The following is a 13,984-nucleotide window of genomic DNA, read 5'->3' as shown; positions in this document are numbered from 1 at the left end:
GGACAGCCGCCCGCAGAGGCCCGAGGTTCCGCGCCCGCGGAGGCGGTGGGGCGGGGCCTCCGGTGGGCGGGGCTGTGAGGGGGTCCCAGGTCTTCCACGCTTCTGCGGGGTCAGGGCCGAGGACCCTTGGGGGGCAGGGCTGTGCGGCTTAGTGTGCGCGAGGATCGGGTGCTGGGTCAGGGCTGCGGGGAAGGATGTTAATAGGTCTGTCCTGGGGGGAATCGAGGTCCGGGGCTGGTAAGGTAGGCGGGCACGTGAGGGAGCAGCGGAGTGGGGGGTGGGGGTGGGGGTGGAGGTGGGATCAGGAAGGAGTCAGAAGCTGATAGTGGAGAAATCAGAATGGTTGAGTGTGAGGAAGGGGGTGGACCAAGGACTGAGGCAGGGCCCGGGGCCCCGAGCCCCTATGGCACCTTTAGGAAGACACCCCTTAGGGCCCCCTTGGACTCTTGGGGAGCAGGTCCGGTCAGAGCCCCCAAAAGGGCACACGGAGTTGAGGGCAGGGGAGGGTGAGAGCCCAGGTCAGGGACAGGAGCCCTCGCCGGGCAATGGCCAGGAAGTGGCGGCTGCAGGTAGATGGTGGACGTTGGCCTGGTTGTCCAGCCTGCCCTCTGCCCTGCAAGGCCGGATGACTGAGGTCCCTGGACGGCCAGGCCAAAAGCAGGCCCCAGGTGACCCCCAGTCCGTGAAGAGCTGTGTGTCTGGTGGCAAGGACCTGGGTCCTCACAGCTCTGAGCTCGCAAGGACCTGGGACTGAGAGTTGGAGCAGAAGAGCCCAAGTTAGGCCAGTCACTGCTCTCAGAGGCTCAGAAGTCTGAGATCTTAGGATGCCCCAAGGATGGAAGAGAAAAATGCACACACTCTCACGCCAGCACCGTGACTTCCGGTCACCCGCTGCCCTGGTGACCAAGAGAGAACATCTCTCGCGCCCCCCACGTGCAGTTATGTGTAACTGTTGTTAACATCTCTTCAGATGCATAGAAATCTATGCAGTTATTCTATAAACTCTTGATAGACAAAAGCTGAGGATACACACAGACAGCCACCCCTGCAGTCCCCAGACCTGGCCCTACAGGGCCTCCACCAGTCACCCCATCTCCTGTGACCTGCAACCTGTGTTACAATACTTTGGCATAGTTGCTAGACGACATAAAGGGTAATTGCGACACTCAGTTCAAAAGCCACGGGTTTTCCTTGTGGAAATCAGTGATATTCAAATACGCTGGTTGGCTACGGTGTTCTAGAGCTGCTCTCCGCGTATGAAGAGAGCCTCGGATTCGCCTTCTGGAATGCTGCTGTGGGCTAGGCTCTTCAACGGTCCCGTCCCCGCCTGTGGGACACTGGATTCTGACTGCCTATCGCTGTGAGCACTGGGTCGGCCTCTCAAACCACAGGGTCATGCCTGTCCTAACAAGGACCTGTACCCAGTGTGCTTGAAGCATCTCAAGGGACAGAGTACAGGAGCTCCACGACGCCTGCAGACCAGCTACTTGACGGTCACCATCCCTGCATCTGCCGTTCTGAACCACCTGGGTAGGCAGAACTAGGTCAGCAACTGGCTTCCATCCAGCCAGGGATCTGGTGGGGTTGGAAACCTGTGGCCATCAACTACATACGGGGTGGCTGATATTTAACCAGAAGTCAATAATAGGGTCTGACCTGATTGACCTCGGTCGGTTTCAACACCGACACCCTATGCATGTGTTCATACCCACTGTCCTGCAGTCCGATATAAACACCGCGCACATTCTCACACCGCACACACTCGCCTCACCTGGCAGAGATCCTTGCCCACACGTGTGCCCTTGCACTCAGGCAGGGTAAGTCAAGAATGAGCTAAGCCACTGTAGAAACGAACTCATAGTCTGTATTTCCATCTCTAGCCCCCATTCCTGGGGAGCGCTACACAAGGAACAGCCCCCCACCACCCGCCCAGAAGCCCAGCCTTTCAGCAGCCGGGGAGCAATGAGCTGGGTGACAGCAGCCACCAGGGCCCTCTGCTGGTGGCTCATGTTCGGCAAGTTCCGGAAAGAATCTGCCGGGGCATGCTTCTGCTCTGCATTTCCATGCTGGTGCCAGCGGCACCTGTGGAACTGTAAGTGCTCTCCGGTATTTCAGAATTCCAGAACCTTCTGTCTCCTTACCCAGGGAGACTGCACTTTGGCACTTGAGAGGGGTTTAGGCAGCTGTGAGAACACGTGGCCGCGGATCACCAGGTTCTGGGTGTCAGAGGGTAGCCATGCCTACATAGTGCTGTCTGGGGCTTTTCCCTCGCATACGGGTCAAGGCTCTGCTTCCAGTTCTGGCCCAGACTGTCCTCTGAGCTGGGAGCACAGTGCTCCTCCCTGAGTAGACGGTTTGGTTAGGCCAGCTGGACTCAGGTCCCTGAAAGCAGCTGGCAGCTGACAAGAAGGCAAAACAGAAGTGATCATGATGAACCTGGCCGGCCTGGCCCCAAATATGCCCCTTGCAACTGAGGCCGACACAGGCCCAGGGCTTGGGGTTGCCCCCGGGAGCCAGAGGCGCTGCCGAGTCTGAGCAGTGAGCCCCCGAACAGGAAGCAGCTCTGTCCACAGCTGGGCTCCTGTCCTCACCCCCCGAGCAGCTGGTACCAGAGCCACATGCCAGGAAGGGGACAGGCCCCGGGGGCCAAGGCCTTCCCGCCTCTGCTGCTTGGGCTCCCGAAGCCTGCCTAAGGCAGCCGGGGCAGGAAGGGTGAAGTAGGCAGGAAGCCCGGCCGGAGCTCCCGTCCCTTCCCAGGGGCGGCCAGGAGAAGGCTGCACCCTGGACGGGCACCTCCCTCTGGGGGGCCGGGCACTGTCTCTCAAGGCCAGATGCGCAGGTAGGTGCCTGTGGAGCAGATGGAGAAAAGGGGGAACACGCGCTCCTGGAAGTTGACACGGAAGGTGTAGAGGTGGCGCATGTCCTCCACAGCGTAGAAGGACACGGCCCCCACCTCCAGGTCCAGCGCCACCCGCACGCGGGACAGGTGGCCGCAGCTGAGGGGTGTCCGCTCGGGGCTGGTCACGGCCCAGTACTGCCCACCGTTGAGCTGCAGCGCCCAGACGCCCTCCTCGGGCGTGAAGGGCGTGAGGCCCTTGCGGCGCACACTCTCGCGGGCCACTCCGAAGGCCCAGCCGTCCTGGGAGCCCACCTCCACCTCCCAGTGGTGCCGCCCGGAGGAGAAGCCGCAGGAGGCCAGGACGCGCGTGTTGGTGTCAAAGCGACGCGGGTGGTTGGGCAGGTCCTGGGCCCGCTGTCCGAGGCGCACGCTCTTCAGATCCAGCGAGAGGATGAGGCGGGGGTTGGCCGTGTCCGGGTCCAAGGTCAGCTCCACTGCAGTGGGGAGTCAGGGAGAGATGGCCCTTGCAGGCCTCTTGCACAGCCCCTGCCCCCTTCCTGCCCACCCCCACACCCTACCCCTACCCCCGCCCCCAACAAGTACATCTGAAATCAAACGGTACAACTTAGATACTGGAAAGAATCATCAACTTTTCTAATTATGATGATGGTTTTTCGGTTGTTTTTTATCTCTTTAGCCCTGGCCGCTGTGACTCAGTTGGTTGAGCGTCCCATGCACCAACAGGTCCCTGATCAGGGCACATGCCCAGGTTGCAGGCCCCTCCAGGAGGCAGCCGATGGAAATGTTACTCTCCCCTGCCCCCCCCCCCCACCTTCCTCTCTCTCTCTCAAATCAATATACACATATATGTATTTTTAAAAGTCTCTAACCAGTTTGAAAGAGCCCTAACCAGTTTGGCTCAGTGGATAGAGCATTGGACTGAGGGTCCCAGGTTCGATTCCAGTCAAGAGCATGTACCTTGGTTGTGGGCACATCCCCAGTAGGGGTGTGCAGGAGGCAGCTGATCAATGTTTCTAACTCTCTATCCCTCTCCCTTCTTCTCTGTAAAAAATCAGTACAATATATATATATTTTTTTAAAAGTCTCTCTTTAGAGATCAAATACTGAAATATTTATGGAAATGATATTATCTGTGATTTGCTTCAAAATAGTCCAGTAGGAAGAAATAAGCAGGGGTGTTAGTGGTAATTGCTGAGGGTGTATGATGAGCATGTAATATTTGTTATGCTTATCTCTCTACTTGAGCATATGCCTGAAATTTTCCATAAGGAAAAGCTCGAGCCTGGCCGGCAGGGCTCAGTGACTAAGCATCGACCTATGAACCAGGAGGTCACAGTTCGATTCCCGGTCAGGGCACAGGCCTGGGGTTGAGAGCTCGATCCCCAGTGTGAGGTGTGCAGGAGGCAGCTGATCAATGATCCTCTCTCATCATGGATGTTTCTATCTCTCCCTCTCCCTTCCTCTCTGAAATATATACATATATATGTGTGTGTATATATGTATGTATGTTTGTGTGTGTGTATGTGTGTGTGTGTGTGTATATATATATATATATATATATATATATATGAAAGAAAAGAAAAAGCTCAAATATGCACACTTTTCAGAGTTCCAGGCCTCCTATGTGCAGGCCCTGGGAATCCCAGCCCTCCTGCAGCTTCCTTTCTTGGGGGAGGGGAGGAGAGACAATAAATGATTTAAAAAATATAGAAGAGGGATCAGGACAGCAACTGTGATTTCAACTAGAGGGGCCAAGGACGGCCTCACTGAAAAGGTACATTTAGGCGAAGACACAGAGAAGGTGAAGAAACCAGACAGGCGGCCGTCTGGGGAAGCAGGGCCCAGCCCAGGGAAGTGTGTGCGGGTGCATCCCAGCCCCCACCGGGATCAGGGGTGCACCTGGGGAGCGTGCAGCGCGGCCCGAGGGTGGCTGGAGAACTGCAGCCTTTGCTGAGTGAGAGGGGCCTGTGCAGGGCTCTGTGCACAGAAGGGGCACAGTCTGACTCAGCTGGTTTAGATTCTTTCCAGGCTTGGCCCCCACTTCCCTCCCTGTGGGGTTGGGTCCCACTCACCCAGAATTCCGCAGGAGTAAGAACCACCTCCCTTGTCCTCCGTTTCTTCCTGCTTCCCCTCACCCCTGCACACAACTCCGGTCCCCAGAAGAGGTCTCAGTAAGTTTGGGAGTGGGGACAGGGGAGAGAGGGGCTTGTGTAGGTGCCTGACAAGCCTTCCCCAACCTAAGCATCCTGAGAGGCAGGGCACTCCTGCTCCGGGCCACAAGCCTACAGGCCCCCGTGGCCTGCGGGAGTGGGCGCTGTGAAGTATGGGCAGGGAAGGGGAGTAGAAGGCAGGCACGGAGGTGGGCGGTGGGCAGGCAGAGGGAACCACCAGCACGGAGAGCCCAGAGACAGTCGCCCGCCCGCAGGGAGGGAATTCCCCATGAGGCAGGAAACAGGCACGGCCATCCCCACAGCTACGTACCTTTCTCCTCTTTCTCCAGCTCTCCACGAAGGTCCTCTGAGGAGAAACCAAGCAGGTGTGCGTGAATGACACCGAGACTGTCTGACAACGACAGTGACTGCACCTCCGACACGGGTGGCCCCGCTGGCTCACTTACTCCCAGGCAGGCCTGAGGCACCGGGCCAGCGCAGGTGCGGGAGAGGCAGTATTCTGGCTTTTCCTGTCCAGCTTCCCCTCTTTTGCCCGGAGCTGGTCAGAGCTGGGATCTCCCTCCCCATCCTCGTCCGCCCCCAATGCCCCTCTAACCTGTCGGTCCCCGGGGGGAGCTCTGCGCCGAGGGGGCCTGAGTAAACTCGTCACCACATACCCCAGCTCTGCTGTCCTCACACAGCTTCGGGAAAGGCACGTCTCTGGGCCCCAAACTTCCAAAACCACACCCCTGCCCCCGGCACCTCACCGCCCAGTCCCACACCTGGGCCTACCTTTGAACTTCTTGAGCAGCCCCTTTAAGACAAAGGTCTTGAGGGAAACGTTCCAGACTTTATTCTTCATCTCAGAAGAGACTGTGCTTGGCTTGGGGGCCGGCACGTTGCTGCACCTGCAGGACAAGGAGGAAAGCCCACAAGCACTGTCCCACCCCCATCAGGACGGCGAGGCCCCCTGGGCGGGGAGACGCAGAAAAAGGCGAGCCTGGTCTCATGCCCATACCCACACCGGGCACAGGGACTCCGGCCTCAGAAGGTACCAGATGAGGCGGTGGGGCCGTGGGAGGTGAGGGGCTGGGGGTGGGGAATGAAGAGGCTACGCCGTGGGAAAGAACCGGCTAAGAGGGGCCCGAGGAACCATTAGGTCCACTCACCTGCTTAGTGTGTTTTTAAATTCCTGGCAAGAAAGATGAAAGAAAACAAAATCAACATCAGGTAACCCCCATGCACCTCTGAAAAAACAAAACTGCCCCTGCCCTGCCTCCAGAGGAAGAGGCAGTAAGCAGGGGTACCACCCCCACCACGGGCCTGGGTGCCAAGGGCTCCCCCGTGCCCGGAGCTGGGCATCTCGTCAACGTGGTGGGTCCCCTGACCCTGCGCACAGCTCTGAAATGCTCCGTCCTTACAGAATCCTCCCTGGAGCCAAGTGCTGGGCCCAGCGAGGCCTCGGCCCTCACGCCACCAAGACAAGCGAGAGCCTTTATGCAGTGACTGCTCCTTCAGACCAGTCTTCTAAATGACTGTTTTTGATCCATTTGTGTCTTGTGAAGTTTATTTCGTAGACTGTCACTATTTTTTTCCCCCCAGAGGAGAGCGCAAATGCAGTCCCCTCCTACTGCAAATTATGCAGCCCCGTTTCCCGCATGTGGGGACATCGCAGGGGTCAGCACATCGACGGGGCAACGGATAAGCCTCGCTCTGGGAAAACCACCCTCGTGGCCATGGCATCTCCCCTGCCAGGGAAGTAGGACTAGATTGTGACTATTTTTCTAATGAAATAGGATAGAAAACACCTGAGTGCATCACACTAGTGCAGGTGTTGTTTCCTGGGACTTGTCTCCAGTGTGCGCATGCTGGAATATGATGTCAGACATATTCTTGTTCCTCACGGTGAGGACAGTTTTATCACATCCCTTTAGACCTGCCTCTGACCCCAGGGACATCAGGGCACCTCTCTCCAGGCCCCCTTGGCTGCAGACTGTGTGAGTCACTAAGCTCACGGGACCTGACTCTGTTCTCGCTGCCTTCGCTATGCCTTAGGATCAAGGACTCAAAGCCCTGGGGAGCCACTCACCTGCAGAAAGTCAAGGTCGGGCTTGCTGGTCGTCTCCTGGATCTGGCTGGTGAGCTTGGACAGCTGGGCGATCTCGCCCCCGAGCTGGGCCAGGTTCTCATTCTGCTTTTGTGTCACCTCCCGGGACAGCTCCTCCAGGCGGCCCAGGAGCCGGCCCTCCTGCTCCACCAGGAAGGCCCGCAGGGCCTGGAACTCTGCCCCCACCTTCTCTCGCTCGGCTGCCATCTGCTTCTGTCTCGGGAGAGAAGTTGCAGCGGTGAGGGACATGGGCATCGAGGCTTGGCATTTGGACAGGCGCGCTGAGCCACCCCAGAGGGCAGGGTTACATCCGCCTCGCTGTTCAGGGGTCAGAGGCTCATCCACACAGGCACACCCTGCACAGCCTGTAATTTAAATACCCCACCGCTAAGGGCACAGCAGCTTCAATACACGCTCTCGCTTCCCCTGTCACAGATGTGCCCATGTGCCTTTGTACCTGGGCTCTCCCTCAAACCTAGGGCAACTCCAAACTCACCTAAGAACTACTTTCCTCATCTGAAAAGGAAGGATAAATGAGTGCCTCCCGGGCCACTCTCAGTATTAAACTGAGGTCACTCTTTCTTCCCCAAACACATTTATTATGTGTCACATACAAGAACACAGGGCCAGTATGGAGTCGCTATGCTAAGCACCACCTCGCTAAACAGGCTTCATTGTAGTTTCGGCTATCCCAGAAACGGAATCTTAATCTTTTTTTTTTTTTAAATATGTTTTATAGATTTTTTACAGAGAGGAAGAGAGATAGAGTTAGAAACATCATGAGAGAGAAACATGGATCAGCTACCTCCTGCACACCCCCTACTGGGGATGTGCCCGCAACCAAGGGTACATGCCCTTGACTGGAATCGAACCTGGAACCCTTCAGTCCACAGGCGGACGCTCTATCCACGGAGCCAAACCAGCCAGGGCAGAAATGGAATCTTAAACTAGCTGATCAGGAATTGCCTTTGTTGATAACCTGTCGTCCCTGATTGGGAAAGTAGCCTTGCAATAACCAAACCGGCTTTCTTCCCTGCAGACATTCCTGTCCTTGCCACCTCTGCTTATAAAATCTCTCCCCGAATACAGCTCTTTGGGGTTCCCTTCTATCTGCTAGATGAGATGCTGCTCAATTCATCAACCACTGAAGAAAGCCAATAAGATCTTTAAAATATACTCAGTTGAATTTTGTTTTTTAACACTCATCACCCCTCCAACTTTCACTCCTCACTTTATTTCATTTTTTTTTTTCTTTGCGATTGTCTGAAATTTCTATAACCTTGCTCCGGATGCAGCAGGGCAAGGCCTCAAACCATTCCAAAATGTTCTAGCAAGCACTGTAGGAATGCACAGGGTCACCCCAGACCCAAGCACGCTGGAGGCTTGCAGACATTATTTCATTTTAAAGTTTTTTTAAAATATATTTTACTGAGCCGAAACCGGTTTGGCTCAGTGGATAGAGCGTCGGCCTGCGGACTGAAAGGTCCCAGGTTCGATTCCGGTCAAGGGCATGTACCTGGGTTGCGGGCACATCCCCGGTGGGAGATGTGCAGGAGGCGGCTGATCGATGTTTCTCTCTCATCGATGTTTCTGACTCTCTATCTCTCTCCCTTCCTCTCTGTAAAAAATCAATAAAAAAAAAAAAAAAAATATATATATATTTTACTGATTTTTCACAGAGAGGAAGGGAGAGAGATAGAGTTAGAAACATCGATCAGCTGCCTCCTGCACATCCCCCACCTGAGCCAAACCGGTTTCGCTAAAGTTTTTTTTAAAAAATTGACTTTAGAGAGGGAGAAGAAGGGGGAGAGAGAAACATCAATTTGTTGTTCCACTTATTCTGGTTGATTTTTTTTTTTTTCCTTAAGACATATTTTTAGTGATTTCAGAGAGGAAGTGAGAGGGAGAGAGACAGAAACATCGATGATAAGAGAGAATCATGGATCTGCTGCGTCCTGCACATCCCCCACTGGGAATCCAGCCAGCAACCCAGGCAAGTGCCCTGACCGGGAATCGAACCATGACCTCCTGGTTCATAGGTTAACGCTCAGCCACTGAGCCTCTCCGGCCAGGCTTGGTTGATTCTTGCATGTGCCCTGCCGGGGATAAACCCACAGCCTTGGTGTATGGGGACAATGCTCCAACCAACTGAGCTACCCAGCCAGGGCCTCCGCTTCACTTTGAAGAGCACCATTTCTGTTTAGCAATTATGAAGGCAACATAGGCTCATAATACAAAATCTGCAGGTTGCAGAAAAAGAAGGAAAATCAATGCCAGCGACCAGAGGTGGCAGCACACGGACCTGACCCAGCAGAGAATATGCTGCGTGCAGGCTTCCTAGTCTGTTATTTCCGTTACCATGACCCACTGGGTGTTTGCTCCTGTGTTTTCAGACACAGGCTCATGCTACGGATCCCCTGGATCCTCTACCCGAGTATGTGCGAGGGGCTGCACATGACGTAACCAGGACTAGCGAGAAGTGAGGAGGGCTCCATCCCTCCAGGACAAGCTCAACCCCCACAGTCCCTCTGCTTTAAAAGCCCGAACCGAGCCAGCGTGGCTCAGTGGTTGAGTGTGGACCGATGAACCGGGAGGTCACGGTTCGATTGGATCCCGGTGTGGGATGCGCAGGAGGCAGCCGATCTATGTTTCTCTCTCATCACTGATGCTTCTATCTCTCTCTCTCCCACTCCCTTCCTCTCTGAAATCAATAAAAATATATTTTAAAAAAATATCTTCAGACATTGCCAAATATCCCCTCAGGGCCAAAACTGCCCCCAGTGAGAAGCACTAAGTGGTAAGAGCATTTTCAGATGAAAGCATTCATTCTGTTATCATGCAGCACAGGCATCCTCTGCCTCTACTGCTGCATTAAGCAGGTAGTATTTTGTGATTCTAAAGAATGTGGGGCCAAAGGGGTGGTTGGCAGGGGACCCAGGGGCAGGTGCCAAGCGGTGTCATGGTGGGTAGGGCCAGAGACAGGACGCTCCCACGATGTGGGAGGCCTCTGGGTCGCAGATAGAGGAGCCCATGCTCACTCCTGCCTCCAGAAGAGGGGGTGGGAGCCTGGAGATGAGGGCTGCGCTCTTCCTTGGGGAGGGAAGTGAATGATCAGAAGGGAGGGCTGGGGTGCACAGGGAGGCCGGGGCACCAGTGCAGGGGAGGGTCCGGAAGGGCCTGAACTCAGGTCTTCCCCCCACAACCCCCCCCTCCCCAGCTTGAGGACAGGAGGGCCCTCCAGTTCCCATCCTCAGAACTGAGTGGCCCTCTCCTAAGAGACTCCCCATAGATCCTCCCATTCTTTTAGCACCGACTTATCGAGCGAAGAACTGAATTTGCGAGGTAGAAAATGACAGCCCGTGATCCAAGCTGCTCCCCTCATCAAAAGGAGCCCGTTTCACTTTCCTGCTCCACCGAAAAGAAGACAAAATGTAATTCCCGCCCACCAGGGGTCATGGGCACACTGGGCTGTGCAGCGGGAGCTCCTAGGAACTGGTCGCCAGACTTCCCACTCCCGGCGCTCTGACCCAGGGAGCCCCCTTCCACTTAGCCCAACTGCAAAACCTCAGAACTCTAAAAATGAAAAACAGTCTTTTCATAACTCTTCCGGTGGCCAAAAAAAATGGCCTAGGCCAGTGGTCGGCAAACCGCGGCTCGCGAGCCACATGCGGCTCTTTGGCCCCTTGAGTGTGGCTCTTCCACAAAATACCAAGTGCAGGTGCGCATACAAGTGCGATGGAAACTTCCTGGCCCATGCGCAGAAGTCGGTTTTCGGCCTCGGTGGGGCTACGGGATACGCAGCCCGGGGGAGGCACCCACGATTCATGCCCGAGTTGAATGAGCCAGTCAGTCAGCAGTCTCATGTGCAGTGGTTAGTGCTAGTCGCCTCCGCAAATCGCGCGCAGGTGACAAAAGTACCTACTCGGAGCATGAAGTTACCTGTATTTTTCCAACCAGCTGCAAATCCTACAGGTAATTTTGTCATCAATTTAAGAATTGTAATTATTTTGTGTTGGTGGCTTTATTATTATAAAATGAGGACGTTTTTAGCAAAGGCCAGCTTAGGAGTACCCTAATTAAGTTCATAACAAGGTACCTACCTATATCGTTTAAGTTTAAAAAATTTGGCTCTTAAAAGAAATCTCAATCGTTGTCCTGTTGATATTTGGCTCTGTTTGCCGACCACTGGCCTAGGCTGACATGAGGCTATTTACTGTATTTATGTTCTCATTGAGTCTGAATATGCATGTTCCTCTGCAGAAACATTTGGGCATTCCATCGGGAGAGAGGCCGAGGCCCTACCTGGGGTGTAACACTAACAGGGCTGTACACCCCGGTGCACTGGCACAGCTCCAGTCGAAGCCAGCTGTTCTAGGGTTAGTTTAGCACCTCCTTTCGCTTGCAAAAGCCCTGGTTACATGATAAAGCATAGGGTCGCCTTTTATAACATGCACCAATTATCTTTCTAAATCCACCTCTGCGGTTCCACACACACAACTGCCCGGTGTGGGGGGCCCTCTGCTGCCGGGCAGGGGGCTCACCAGGAGCTCCTTGCTCTCCTTCTCTTCGGTGGAACGGAACACCTCATAGTCCTCCAGGTCACTCTTCAGGGCCTTCAGCCTGGACTCCAGGAGCTCCTGCGGGGGGTGAGACGGCGTGGGCAGAGGATTCTGGAAACCCCAGGAGCAAGGGAAGGCCCTGCGCCCTGAGGAGGAGGCCGGGGTGGAGGCAGCCTGGCTTCGCACAGGGGGACAGGGCTCCTTTAGGGTGACGCCAAAAGCCCGAGGGTCTCACATCCCAAGACCATCAGTGTCCAAGTTCACGCGGAAACACACACCTCAACGGAGGCCCCAGCGAGGAGGCGGGACAGAAAGGAGCCCAGACGGCTCGCTCCGGGCCCTGCTCAACCCTGGACCACCCACCGTCCCCGACCGCTCGGGAAGGTCTCCCACGCCCGGGAAGAGCTGGGAGCGGGGCAGCGGCCGTGTGGATGCGCCCAAGTCGCCGCTAGAGGCCGGGGAAGGAAAGAAAGAAACTCGCCAAGTCTGCGGGACGTCGCCCAGGCGATGGTACTGGGGGTACTGAGGGTGCGGGGGTGACAGAGGGGTCGCCAAGCTCACGCCCGGCGCCAGTGCTGAGCAGGAGACAGGAGGAGGCAGGGGCTCACCGGAGCCCCCGTCTGCTGCCTGCGCGTCGGCACGGCGTGGCGGGAGGCCGGGCAAGGGCGCGGGGACCCGCGGGGGCGCGGCCGCACTCACCTTGGCCTCCTGCACAGCCTCGTCGAGCGGGATCACGGCGTGGGCGCGGTGCTCGCGGGCGCGGTCGCACACCACGCAGATGGCGCGCCCGTCGTCCTGGCAGTAGAGCTTGAGCGGCTCGCCGTGCTGCGCGCACCCCGCCGCCTCCGGGGGCCCGCGCTCGGCCGCGGCGCCGGGCAGGCTGAAGCGCCGCAGCAGGGCGGCCACGGCGGCGAGCTGCCGGTTGGGGCGCAGCTGGCTGGGGCGCGCGGGCTCGCGGCACTGCGGGCAGGGCAGCGGGCAGGGCAGGCGCGGGGCGGCGGCGCTGGCGCCCGGGCGCTCCCAGCAGCGCGCGATGCAGGCGCGGCAGAAGCTGTGGCCGCACTCGACCGACACGGGCTCGCGGAAGAGCTCCAGGCAGATGGAGCAGGTCGCCTCGCCCTGCAGCTCGGCCGCCAGCGCCAGGGCCTCGGCCCCGGAGCCGGGACCCGCGCGCGGCCCCACCGCCGCCATGCGCGCCCTCCGCGCCCGGAGTCGGGCGGCGCCGGGGCCAGGCGGCCAATGGCGGCGCCGGGTCCGGGCCGGGGCGGGCCTCTGGGAGGAAGGGCGTGGCTGACACCCGCGGACCGAGACGGGCCCGGGGGGCGCTCCCGGCTGGAAACCCGCCCAGAGGGGGCGCTTTGAGAGCCGGCGGGCGACGCCGCGAGGGGCTCCGCGGGAGGACAGCGCCCCACGCCCGGCGCCCGGACCCCTCGGACCCCGCCCTGGCGCCCCGGTCCCGCGGCGCCCGCTCCCCGTCGCCCCCGCCCGACCCGGGCCGCCTGGGCAACGGGCCGGGACAGGTGGGCGCGCCGAGCGGGGGGCGCCGGGGCCTGGCGCCAGGGCGCGGGTCGGGTTTCCCGGGAGCAGCCGGGAGCGGCGCTGCCGGAGCTAAATTTGGAGCTTGGAGCCTGGAACCCGGCTCAGTCCCCACCCCCAAGCGCGGCCTTGCATCCCCCTCTATAGCCACCTTTCCTGCCAGCGTCCCCTCCCCCTTGTTTCTGCGTTATTTGATTATGTTTATAAACAAAGAACACATTGACAGTAAATTCTCCCAGTTTACTCGATGTTATGCGCCCCCCGTTATCTCCTCAGCCCCCTCCAGAGCTGCTAGCATTATTTGCAGCCCTGTCTCAGTCCCCCCACCCTCCCGGGAGGGCCCAGCTTGCGCCCTCCCCCTCCCCAGAAATCGCTCTGCTTAAAGGCACCAGTGACCTCAGCGATCCTAACCCAAAGGGAAAGACCCCTTCTCGGGCCTCACCCCACCTGCCCTCTGGTCTCATGCTTCCTCCTTCCTGACACCCTTTCCCGGCCCTTCCCGACGTGTCCCCCATTCTATGGCTCTATGGCTCTATGGCTCTATGGCTCTATGGCTCTATGGCTCTATGGCTCTATGGCTCTATGGCTCTATGGCTCTATGGCTCTGGCCTGCTGCCTCCATCTCTTCTCCCAGGACCCAGGAGCCCTGGCTTCCACCTTCTTCAGCTCCAGCGTCGCATTTCCACCCTGGACTTCTGATCTGCACCACCACGTGCTTCCCCACTCCAACCCTCCAGGGGCTCAGGACAAAAACAGGAAGCCCTCTGTGACT

The 13,984-nt window shown here is 57.5% G+C and overlaps 1 protein-coding gene and 2 non-coding genes across 4 annotated transcripts; all 3 read right to left on the bottom strand.

The window, feature by feature from the left end:
- Positions 1 to 1,844: 1,844 nt before the first annotated feature.
- TRIM7 (tripartite motif containing 7) lies at positions 1,845 to 12,930 on the bottom strand. 2 transcript variants are annotated; one of them, XM_059695611.1, is made up of 8 exons: positions 12,376 to 12,930; positions 11,659 to 11,754; positions 7,100 to 7,330; positions 6,180 to 6,202; positions 5,803 to 5,918; positions 5,342 to 5,377; positions 4,933 to 5,007; positions 1,845 to 3,333 (listed from the first exon to the last, which is right to left on the bottom strand). In XM_059695611.1, exons 1-8 carry the CDS (start codon positions 12,865 to 12,867, stop codon positions 2,822 to 2,824), a joined length of 1,581 nt encoding a protein of 526 aa, XP_059551594.1. In that variant the 5' UTR covers positions 12,868 to 12,930; the 3' UTR covers positions 1,845 to 2,821. The 2 variants fall into 2 exon arrangements, with proteins under 2 accessions (XP_059551594.1, XP_059551595.1); XM_059695612.1 differs by lacking the exon at positions 4,933 to 5,007 and having other exon boundaries at positions 12,376 to 12,927.
- Positions 6,610 to 6,773, bottom strand: LOC132236342 (U1 spliceosomal RNA). Its single transcript, XR_009453278.1, has one exon. It is a non-coding gene; the product is annotated as a U1 spliceosomal RNA (small nuclear RNA).
- Positions 8,375 to 8,506, bottom strand: LOC132236323 (small nucleolar RNA SNORA9). The gene has a single exon (XR_009453264.1). It is a non-coding gene; the product is annotated as a small nucleolar RNA SNORA9 (small nucleolar RNA).
- Positions 12,931 to 13,984: the final 1,054 nt, after the last annotated feature.

The sequence above is a fragment of the Myotis daubentonii genome, chromosome 5 (assembly GCF_963259705.1).
Source record: "Myotis daubentonii chromosome 5, mMyoDau2.1, whole genome shotgun sequence".
NCBI classification, from domain to species: Eukaryota; Metazoa; Chordata; class Mammalia; order Chiroptera; family Vespertilionidae; genus Myotis; species Myotis daubentonii.
This window is presented reverse-complemented; position numbering and strand designations above follow the sequence as displayed.